The 12,622-nt window shown below is 40.4% G+C and overlaps 1 protein-coding gene across 1 annotated transcript in view; it reads right to left on the bottom strand.

Moving 5' to 3' along the window:
* Window positions 1-12,622, bottom strand: part of AIPL1 (AIP like 1 HSP90 co-chaperone) — a 151,260-nt gene that overhangs the window by 20,248 nt on the left and 118,390 nt on the right. Inside the window, exon 5 of the mRNA XM_082245803.1 lies at window positions 8,233-8,374. Coding sequence (XP_082101929.1) covers window positions 8,233-8,374 — 142 coding nt within the window. The remainder of the gene's footprint in view (window positions 1-8,232; window positions 8,375-12,622) is intronic.

Here is a 12,622-nt window from a genome sequence, read left to right as displayed (position 1 = left end):
ACTGACCACCCGTAGCACTCCCAGAAAAGCAGGGTGGGATAAGTGGGTCTTGTGCACACGTACACAGGACCAAAAAAATCTGGGCTCAAGCAAGAATGTGGTATATTTTCTGATTGAGTTAAAATGCATACCCTTCCTCTTCCCAGCAATGCTTCCTATAATGTTATTATCTCTGAGACATACCATAAGAGTATACTAATGTGTAACTTGTACAAGGTTATCGTTATGCTTTTACACTCTGATAAAAGAAAACATCTCAAGACAATATAACACATGGTTAGAGGTATTGCCTCCACCCTGAGACACAGTATGTCCCGAGATGGGGTGTCTGCGGGTGCTAGACAATGCTCCAAATCTTTCCTCTAACAACCAAATGGGTTTGCCCTTTCTACAGTTATTTGTTACTACTGACCTTGTCTATCACACCCTGCTGCATGTTGTTAAGAATTATGTAACGTTGATACTGTTCCCCTTGTTTTATTTTCTGTTCTCATTGAAAAAACTCAATAAAAGATTATTTAAAATAAAAAAAACAACCAAGGAAAAAAAAAAGGCTTTTAGATCCACAGTGACGGGAAAAGAATACAAGATCATGGCTATGATATCCTGCAGAATCCATGTAAATACCAATATGTGGGCAGGACCACTAGACCATTGTACTTCAGAATTAAAGAACACATTAACAATATAAAAAAGGTTTTATGAAACACAGACAATCAAGACATTTCAGAGAAGTCCACCATAGGGTCCTCACAGTCATGACCTTTTATGGCATTGATGTGAGTACATTTTCTGGATTTAAATACTGAGGTGAAGGATAGGTCCTTGATTACTACAACTTACTTCAAGGAGACAGATCACAACAGCTTTGTTGGCCAGGGGAGTTGTCATCGTCCCTCTTGGCTAAGATCTGTCCCTAGAAGCCAGTTCATTAAACTGAGGCGTAACTGTTCTTTACATGCCGACTAATTAAAGCAAGCCATGGTGTTAAAGTTCAGATTTGTTGATATGGGCTATAATGCTGATGAGCTGAACAGGTTAATTTCACAAGTTTGCCATATTGATAGAGAAAGTATGTTGGGGGATGGGATTAAAAACAGTGATAGTGCTAAAGTTTTTCTTATCACCTCATATTCCCATCAATATATTGATATTAAAAAGATATTCTGTAAACACTGGAAGGTGATGAAAAACCATAGACTCCCGGGTCCGAGTATTCCAGATTTCTCCACAAGTGTTCTTTGGGGGGGAACCATTGAGGCTATACGTTGCTCCTAATGTGGTTGACACCCCTAATAAGATTTCCTTTTTCTAGGATATGAAAGGGTATTTTCCTTGTCGTAGTTTGCGCAGTGTGCAAACTAAATAAACCACGCTTTTTTGGTTATTGATAGATTAATTCCACATTGGAGGGGTAACTTTATCTAGCAGGAAATCTCATGGATGGAAACTCGCTGGATATACGAGCTTAAGTTATATCTTCCATTCAGACTCAATGTCCAATGGGATGTCAACTGTTTTTTAAATAATAGCTGATTAAATATAATATAAAAAATGAGTTTTTTTCCCTGCTGTCTTTTTGGGTCTCGTTTAAAACATTTTAAATTATTAATATAAATATTATTATCAGTTTTAAATAATAGCTGTTTAAATAAATAAAGGAATTTTTTCCTACTGCCTTTTAGGGTTCTGTTTAAAAATCATGCCTGGTGTCCTTTTGTATATCTTGTCCCCATATATTCTTTAGTTTTTTTTTATTCTCATTTATTGTAGGTTGGTAGCCTCTATTGAATATGTGAGAATGGAAAATGATCCACGCTTAGGATAGGAGAAAATCAAAGTTTTTTGCGATTAAACCAAAATCGCATCAGCAAAAAATGAAATAAAGCAAATGTAAATTGAACATAAAAAGTGCTAAAAAGATTTTGGTATAATCGAAAAAAATTCTTCTGCAACTATTAATTGTTTATTGATCACCTGACTTTTTTTCAGCACTTTACAGTTCTTTTACCCCACACATTTCTTTGGGGGTTTATTTATATTTTCTGGCATTTCTTTTTTTGCATAGGCACTGGAACACTTTAATAAGTTTGAGATTATATCTTTTGGTGACGTCCACTATCACCTCACCAACACTTGTCACAGAGTCACTTTAAGTATATTTAATGTTCACTAATATTATGGATATATGTTTATGATGCATATGTGTTTATGAGTTTTAATGGTGATTATGAAATGATCTCTTACTGCATGTTTTATAGAGTCTAATTTTTAACTCTGTGATTACACCTGCTGAACTAGTAGGGTTGAGACATCCCCCTATACCTATATTATACCTTCCATATTTACCTGCTATACTAGGCAGCGCCATTTACCTCTCTTTTAACCATTCTATTGAATATTTATTTGTACTGCTGGTAATTTTATGATGTACCCACAGGATGGCGTGGTAATTTTTTTGAGGCTGAGAACAATAATTTTTCCTCCATAGAGGTGTTAATTTGGCTTTTTTGCACAATTAGATAGATAGATAGATAGATAGATAGATAGATAGATAGATAGATAGATAGATAGATAGATAGATAGATAGATAGATAGATAGATAGATAGATAAACATGACAGCAGTGCGATTAAGCAAATCTCCTTACCAGAGGGAATGGACCCTCAAATTAGAGGGTGGTCAATCATGCCTTGCTGTTATCAAAGAGCAGACCTCTGTCCAAGGAGCTGTAATGCACATCACAAGGATTATTCCCAACAATTCAACTTTTTTATATATAAAATGGATTTTTAGTGTCCTTCTGAGTTATTAAGTTGGCATCATGGATGTTGTCTTCATTAATTACATTTTTTATATTGCTGTGAGGTAAGTGTCGAACATCCCTTTTAGTTCCGGCCTCTGGAACGCACTTGTGGTTACATACAGTTTCTGGCATCTCATTTCCGTTTTTTCCTTATATAATGCGTGCTTGCGTCTGCTGGTCACGCCTCTGATGAAGTCATTTTATGAAGTAATGCATACACCGTGCGTGGCCCTCTAAAAAAATTTCCTTTTGAAGCAAAATTTTTTTTTTATACACGCGTTAGTGTGCATTTTTATTGAATAAAATGTATAGTGGTTTATAAAGAACTTACTGCACTATGGTATTTTCTTATGCCCTTGCAAGGTAAATATTATTAGCATCGGACAAAAATACCTGTCAAGGTGCCGAATATTGAAGATACTGTATCTATAGTTGTCTGCTAAGCACCTTGCTTCTTAAGACTTATTGGGAATAATCCTTGTGATGTGCATTACAGCTCCTTGGACAGAGGTCTGCTCTTTGATAACAGCAAGGCATGATTGACCACCCTCTAATTTGAGGGTCCATTCCCTCTGGTAAGGAGATTTGCTTAATCACACTGCTGTCATGTTTATCTATCTATCTATCTATCTATCTATCTATCTATCTATCTATCTATCTATCTATCTATCTATCTATCTATCTATCTATCTATCTATCTATCTATCTATCTATCTATCTATCTATCTATCTATCTATCTATCTATCTATCTATCTATCTATCTATCTATCTATCTATCTATCTATCTATCTATCTATCTATCTATCTATCTATCTATCTATCTATCTATCTATCTATCTCACTGAAGTTGGTGCTGGAATTTCCATCTTTCAGCATTCATGCCAAATATAGTCACAATACTTACCTTGTCTTCAATGATCCGCTATCTGCCAGGGATCGTTTGCCTGCACCAGCATCTTCTGTGTGCTGGTCTTCAGCCTTCTTGATTGACTGACGTGGGATGACATAACTCCTGCACATGCATATGAATCAGTCATCCTGCCACACAGGTACCATAAATTGAGCTGCGCTTACACAACTCAGCATACAGTATATAGCACATGAGACTGCAAGCAGGCAAGTAGGTTAACTTTATTGCAGAAGAGATACTGCACAGCTAAAAATAAAAAGTTTAGACTACACATACACTTTGGGGTCCATTTATCAATTTTTACATGCAATATTCACATAACATTGTGCAGAGAAAGTTATAAGTCTATATTTTTTTAATAAACACTGATATTACTAGCATATGCAAGGATAACACAAACAACATAACTACAGGTCCTATTAAATGTAAAACAATAAACTCTGCAAAGGTAATACTTAAAATACATACAGTATGTGCATTTAAATTTGAGAATGATAGGGAAATAATGAAAACAAATATGTCAGTGACTTATCAAAAATGTTTGTTTGGCTGTCATTGCTCAAAAGAAAACATTCATCAATCATCATATAGTTACAACTATTTGTATAGTTTATTGAGCTGCCTTGTTTGTGTCTCAACTGCATGTATATGTATGTTAGATGTATGTATACTTTATGGGTGTTAGGTTTTTAAGTTATTATTTTACTTTTTTCAAATTATTTTAGCTGTTTTAATTGACCTACTGTAATTACCATTACAAGAAGGCAGACACTTGCTACAGTTTGCACGGACTACCTTCTGTGTACTGCTCAAGGAGTGATCAGCTGATTTTTTCTTTTTCGTTAGACACAATTCTATTTCATCTCCAATAAAATCCAGCAAGGTTTACTTAATCCTCAGTTGAAAATTGGCATTAGATTAAATCCAATGCTAAAATCCACCAAATTTTGTGCAGATGATAAAAACATGCATTGCCATATTTATCGTCGTATAACGTGCCCTTTTTCACCCTGAAAAGAGAGTGAAAATAATGTGTGCATGTTATATGCAGATATATGCCTCGGAGGAGAAGGGGGGGCAAGCACCTACTGGTCCAATGCCGGGACATGTGCTGTCTATCATAGGAGCCGGTCCAGGAGGCGGGACCTCAAATAACAGCAGCAGATGAATAAACAGGAGAACCCTGCTCTGTGTAATCCGGCGTCTCTAATCTCCTGAGGCTGCAGATGGGCACTGATCAGGCTGCATTGATGGGCAAATGGTGAGGCTGCAGATGGGCACTGATTAGGCTGCATTGATGGGCAATGGTGACACTTCAGATAGGCACTGTTTAGGTTGCATTGATGAGCAATGGTGAGGTTGCAGATGGGCACTGACCAGGCGGCAATGATGGGCAATTGTGAGGCTGCAGATGGGCACTGATCAGGCTGCATTGATGGGCAATGGTAAAGTCACAGATAGGCACTGATTAGGCTGGATTGCTGGGCAATGGTGAGGCTGCAGATGGGCACTGATCAGGCTGCATTGATGGGCAAGGGTGAGGCTGCAGATGGGCATTGATCAGGCTGCAATGGTGAGGTTGCAGATGGGCACTGATCAGGCTGCATTGATGGGCAATGGTGAGGCTGCATTGATGGGCACTGATCAGGCTGCATTGGTGAGTGCTGGTAAGGCTTTATTGATGGGCACTGACCCTTGTTTTTCTTCAAAGTTCTTTATTTAAAATTTAAGTTTTTTTCCTGAAACTTCCCTTTTACAAATAGGGGGGTTGTTATACACTTGTGTGTGTTATATGCTGATAAATACAGTACTCACTGTGCTGAATACTGGAGTAACAAAAAGAGGGCGCAGAGAAGTCAACTAACGTTTCCCACTAACCAAAACGCTTTTTCATGATTTATATGGTCTTGTTCTTAATCCAAGAAGATTGACCTTCACTCTAATTTGCGCTGGTATACGTGTCACCCCTGCTCCTTGATTACCTGGCATGAAGAAACTGATGACAGTTGGGGGGGGGGTCTAAGCAAATCTTTACTAGAGATACAGTAAGTCAGTGAACTCCTATAGGACAGAAATCACAATGAGTCTGCTTGGGCCGCTTAGAGCCAAGGAAGTGGCAACTTACTTTGCTAGCTAATCTGATTCATTAATCACTTCAATACAGGGCACTTTTCAGCTTTTAGCGTTGTCGCACTTTGAATGACAACTTCGCGGACATGCAATGCTGTACCCAAACAACATTGTTATCATGTTTTTGAGACAGATAGAGTTTTTTATTTTTTTGCTAAGCAAACAAAAAAAAAAAGACAGAAAATTGGAAAAAAAAGTTTTATTCGTTAAAATGTTTTGTAAATAAGTAATTTTTCTCCTTTACTGATGTGCACTGATGAGGCTGCACTGACAGGCATCACTTATAGGCACTGAAAGGCAGCACTAATGGGCACTAATTGGCATCACTAATGGGCACTGATTGGCATCATTGGTGGGCACCGGTGGAAATCACTGGTGGGCACTAGTGGGCATCAATGGTGGGCACTGGCAGGCATCGCTCCCACTGAGTGCAGGATGGAACAAGGGAGATGCAGGTGCCGACACCCCCACCGGATGATCTCCCTGCAAGTGAGAGAGTCTGAGCCACCTACAGTGTGCAGGGTGGTACTAGAGTCAGCTGGGTGCTTTACAGCAATAAAAGTAAGACATGTGGAAGATGGTGGAGCTTTTAAGGAGGGGGGGGGTAGGGGCAGTGGAATGGGGGTGGCATGCAGAGGTCAGAGCTGAAGAGGGGTGAAAGTGAAATGTGGATGGAGGATGCAGAGGTAAGCAGCTGTGGAAGAAGGCTGAACTCTGTACTCTGTGTACCGCACTCCTGAGCTCTGCACTTGTATGCAGCACACCCTTGAACTTTGCAATATCTATGTACTGCATCCCCCAACCCGCCAAACTATGCACGTAGCACACCCCTAAACTCTGTTCTATGTATGTAAACTACACCCCCCGAAACTCTGCACTCTGTACATAATGCACTTCTGGTATTTAATGCCCCTTTTAGACCCTCCCAATTTTAGTGAAATTTGACCACACCCACTATTTTGTGCAGTTTGAAGGGAGTGTGTGAGGTGGGGAGGGTTTTTTATGGGTGGTTTTCTGAAAATAAAATCTCTTCCCTCTCCCCCTCCTAAAGCAGAATCAGCTGTTTATGGTGACCACCTGAAGGTAACTAGAAAAGGATTTTTTGGACTGCTTTTACTAGTTCACAAATACCACCAGACAAATCTAATATTCAGCTAGCACAGCAGGTCCACTTTGCTAAATCACCAATAGAGTGTAATTTCCAATTTTTATTATCCTTAACCCTTACGTCTCTGCAGAGCCAAGCAGCAGTGGGAGTCATGCTGAGATAACAGTTGAGCCTTTTGTTTATTCTAGCAGCTTTGCCAGGTCTGCAGTAGGGATCGACCGATTATCGGCAAAGCCAATATATTGAGGGCCGATATGCACTTTCCCTGATATATCGGAATCGGCCCTGGAGGTTACAGATATTGCCGATATTTCGGGAAAGTGCTTGTACCGGAGTACTCCCTCAATTTTTTGCTTGTTTATTTTGTACCGGAGTAATGCCTGCAGCTAGAGGCATCACCTCGGTACCGGCGTCCATAGCTGACGATCGGCTGTCTTGTAATGACAACTGATGCGGCTGAGAAGCCGCTCGGCTGTCATTACAAGGAGAGGGAGGGGATGTCCCCCCCCCCCTCCCGCCACCTTCCGCGGCTCATCGGTGGGACGGGAGACCCGGGCAACCAGCCTGCCGAAGACCCGATCAAAGCCACATTCAGCTCTGATCGGGTCTCCATATCTCTCCACAAGAGTACATGTCAAGAAAAAAATAAATAAAAAAAAAAAGTAAAAAATATTTTTTTTGTAAATGTACAAAAATATTGGCGCATATCGGCCGATACCGATATGCATTGGCCAAAATATCGGTATCGGCAACAAAAAAACGATATTGGTCAATCACTAGTCTGCAGTATAGGTCATTGACCACCAATGCAAAATGCTGGGTGCAATCCAAGGCCAAGTACGGCAGTGCCATCTTTCCCGTATTTAACTCTGCTAAGCAAAGTTAATTTTCCTCCCTTATTCCCTACAAGTCTCCCAAATATACCAAGCACTAAAGCTGAATGCCAAGGTGAACTCCATTAGCTGACACTAGTTTGCAGATTGGCTTTTGTAATCCATTGCACAGGAGAATAAAGATTGGGACCCTAAGTCATTTGGAGTCTTGTTACTTGCATATATATACACTGAATATATATACTGATATGATTAAAGGAGCAGGGAGCATGGAGATTACATATCTAGCTTTGCTTTCTGGCAGGTGTGCCTGGATTACAACACTGGCTGCATGGACTTAAAATTCTTTTGCTTGTTAAAACAATTTAAATGTATCATTGCATAGTGTATTCACCTATTTGTCTATGTTTTAGTACTACATGACTGTACTATGACTGTACTATACCTGGGTGGTGTTGGATCAGGTCATTTGTTTGTTCCAGCACTTCATAAAATTCCTCCATGCGGAGCAGGCACTGACAATAGTTCAGAATCAAAGTGTTAATCATCTTTTCCAGTTTCATCCAAGGCACCTCCCATGGCTTTTCCTGAAAGCAAAAATCAGTATATCAAAGATGCTACCAGACTGAATAAAACTCTAGACCTGCTAGAGTTTGTTTGTTCAAGCATTTTGATCTTCTTGGCATCTAGTGAAAACTTTTGAAGCTTTTCCAAGAGGCCTGTTAAGATCAGTGGTGCTAAATAGGGATGAGTTTAAGGTTGAATAGAAGTTTGACCAGAACCCAGCCTGTTTGCAGTTTGGGTAGCAGGTGAAGGAAATGGTCACATTTGAACACTTTGTCCACAGGAACCCCTCGCTGTAACTCAGGCCACCACTACTAAACAACAGATCCCTGCTAACTTCTGTTTGTAAACAAAGATGCCAAGCATTCTGGGTAAAAACAAGGCAATGGTCCTGGGACTTAATGAGGTAGGTCACTAAATAGATGTAACTTAAGTACAAATAATGATTTATTACATATTCAATAATAAACAATTATGCATTAGAATGATTTGCATTAATGATACAACCATAAACAGTAAAAATGAACATAGGGAAATCCATATATGATAAAACACCACATGTATGATAATGTTCATAAAATTCAGTAGTAAAATACACAATTGGTCTGTGAATGAACGAATATACATGGGCATTTCTGAAGCTCTACGCGTTTCGTGGATCTTAGTAAGGTCCACTCATCAGGAGTTTGATGCAACAAGGTGTCTATAAGTAAAAATAATCTCATGTAAGTTTTAGATGTAGAAAGGAGATGCAATGTATGGTACTCCGCAAATAAAAGGAAGGGTGTCAAATGAGTAACCTTACTACTTACATGTGGGCTCAAAGAGTGGGCCCAGCATCTGAGAGGGGAAGTGGAGGCGCTGAGACAAATGTCTATCCCAGGGCTGAGGCGGAATAAACCGCCCAGGTCCAGCCAAAGGGGGAAGCAGCCACGGGGCGACCCAGGACATCAGATGCAGTATGTGAAGTGTATAAACACATATGTGTGCTAGGTAGTGGTCCTGATAGTCAGTATTTTGATATGTAGATATAGGGATGGAGGTAGATCACTGTGTAGGCCTCAGATCATTCACTTTTGTCATTCTAGGTAACGTCAATGACCAAATGTGGCAATGAATATTTTTAGTCATTGTCACCAGCCAGAACCTCTGACCTGTTTGTTTACAAATAGAAGCTGGAGGGGATCTGTTGTTTAGTGGAGATAGTCTGAATTACAGCCACGGGTTCCTGTAGGCAAAGGGTTCAGATAGGGTTCCTTTTCTTCACCTGTTCACCAAATGGCAAACAAGCTCAGTTCTGGTATAACACATGTTTGACCTGAACCTTAGGCTCATCCCTACTGTCACAAAATGTCAGATTCCCAGCTGATTACAATGTTTACATATAGAAGCTGGCTGGGCAATGGGTAATTATTAATGGCATGGATTTACATCACTGGACACCATGCCTGACAATGGATTTACATCAGAAGATGTCTCTTTTTAGTTTGTCTAATAAAGGACTTTTTATTTACTTTTTGAAAAATTTTGAAAAATGAGTAACAAGGTTTACTAATGTACTAATGTACCTCATACTTATATACTTATTCACCGGGGGGGGGGGGGGGGGGTGGATTTAGTCATTTGTCTGAACTTCTGTTTTAACCTTAAATTTATACACAGAAGGGTCTTTTTTTAAAACATTATTTGGATGAAGGTCATACACACATTCACGCATGCACAACAAATTGCGGCTGTAATTTCTCTAATGGATTAATTCCTATATTGCAGGTGCCATCTGGTGCCAAAATGCAGTAAATATTTCTGAAATATTTCTAATATACTAATTTACTGCAATTTGGCCACTAGATATAGCTGATGATCATAGGAATTAGTCTATTAAAGAAATTACAACTAAAATTGACTGACACTTGTCCAATGATTTTTTATAAATAGACCCGTGCTGTTAACATTTCATTTATTGAAACTGTCTACATTGCTTCAAAACAATCAGATTGCACTTTCCTTTTTTTAAGTACACATTTTGAGAACATATTTTAATGTTTACCTGAAAGTACTCTCTGAAATATTTTTTTTTTTTAATTTATGATTACTTGGTAGCACAGTTCTCTTTTCCAGGTGTTGCAATCTCTTCTTCTGGATATTTTAGGAGGGGTGAAGTAGGGAGGGAACAGCGTGAGAATAAAATAACTTTCGGGTGCAGCTATGTGCATGTCTCAATGCAGAGCAACTGACTGAATAGGCAAAGTTGTTGCTCAGTGCCTGAATAAACTGGCGGTGACTACCAGAGTATAGCCCCGTACACACGTACCGATTGTCGGCCGTAAATATTCGGCCGCCGACCGATCGGCCGATTGTAGGCTTGTTAGTATGATGCTTCCGACAGCCGACAGCGCATTTTCGGCTGAACAGAATCTGTTGTGCAGACTTTAAAATATTTGTTGGCCGTCACCAGAACGGCCGATTGTTCGCCAGTCAGTACAGAATTCGGCCGACAATCAGCAGATTTGCAAGACTGGGCATGCTCAGAAAAGAAAAAACACACGGAAAGTTAACCATCACATGACATTACTTCTGCAGTCGGCTGTTGTTGGCCGAAAAAATTCGTGTGCAGTCTTTTGCAGTTTTCAACCAACAGGACAGCCCTGGACAAAAGACGGCCGATCATTCGGCCGACGATCGCTACGTGTGTACGGGGCTTATGGAACTATTTGGTCAATAAAAGAGCATAAAGGGTAAGATACCTTTTCCTTCTCAGATTTAGTTTGCCCTGCTTTTACATGGCTACTGGTGCTTTTCTAGCAACATACTGTATATGTTCCTTATAACGTATAATGCTAAATAAAGAGCAAAAAAGGCAAAAAGATCTGTGCTTCATCTACCTTGCGTCTACATTTATATGTGTAGCAGCATTTGAGAGCCCAATGGATATACCGAATATATACAATATATATAATTATACTATATATACAGTATCTCACAAAAGTTGGTACACCCCGTACATTTTTGTAAATATTTTATTATATCTTTTCATGTGACAACACAAAAAAAAAAAGACACTTTGCTACAATGTAAAGTAATGAGTGTACAGCTTGTATAACAATGTAAATTTGCTGTCCCCTCAAAATAAACACACTATCAGGTCACCTGTAGCCAGGTGACAACTGCACCCTGTTGGAGGCAGGGGTGCAGCGCAAGGTAGTGAACCCGATAGCTCACTGCTGCGGATGGACAGGAACGTGAGCCCAAGTTTCCCCAAGGTGCGGAGTCTAAGACCCAGCAGGTGTTCAACAGAGCCTCTAGTGGTGAGGATGGACTTGGCTGCAGCTGGGCCCAGGTCGTGGCCCCTGGGGTCCCCTGGGTCACGCTCCGTAGGGGGAGAGGGGAAGCATCCACTCAGGACACAAGGGATAGTGATGGGTAAGCCAAGTTTGGGACAACAGGCAGACAAGGGAAACCAAGGGACAGGCCAAAGGTCAGGGTCACAGGCAAACAGGAGTAGTAAGAGACAAGCCAAAGTCGGTACACAGAAAGGTAGATCAAGCACACGGCAGACAGGAAACAACTAACAAACACTGTTGAACAGCAAAGCAGACCTGCAGTGCGCTGGTTAAAATAGACTTCCTGGAATGGCCTGGGGTGGAGCCAAACTGGGAAGAGAGATGATAAAAGCAGCCAGAAGGAAGAGTCTGGCCCTTAATGCAGACATGAGGAACAGGTAAGCTACCAGACATTATTGCATGTCCATGACACACACCATTAATGTCTAAACCACTGCCAACAAAAGTGAGTACACCCCAAGTGAAAATGTCCAAATTGGGCCCAATTAGCCATTTTACTTCCCCGATGTCCTGTGACTCGTTAGCGTTAGTGTTACAAGGTCTCAGGTGTGAATGGGGAGCAGGTGTGTTAAATTTGGTGTTATCGCTCTCACTCTCTCATACTGGTCACTGGAAGTTCAACATGGCACCTCATGACAAAGTACTATCTGAGGATCTGAAAAAAAAAAAAAAGAATTCTTGCTCTACATAAAGATGGCCTAGGCTATAGGAAGATTGCCAAGACCCTGAAACTGAGCTGCAGCACGGTGGCCAAGACAGTTTTAACAGGACAGGTTCCACTCAGAACAGGCCCTGCCATGGTCTACCAAAGAAGTTGAGTGCACGTTCTCAGCGTCATATCCAGAGGTTGTCTTTGGGAAATAGACGTATGAGTGTTGCAGAGGTTGAAGGGGTGGGTGGTCAGCCTGTCAGTGCTCAGACCATATGCTG

Source organism: Pelophylax lessonae, assembly GCF_965119305.1.
Source record: "Pelophylax lessonae genome assembly, chromosome: 2".
Lineage (NCBI taxonomy): Eukaryota > Metazoa > Chordata > Amphibia > Anura > Ranidae > Pelophylax > Pelophylax lessonae.
Note: the sequence above shows the minus strand (reverse complement) of the source record. Positions and strands in the feature narration are given on the sequence as shown.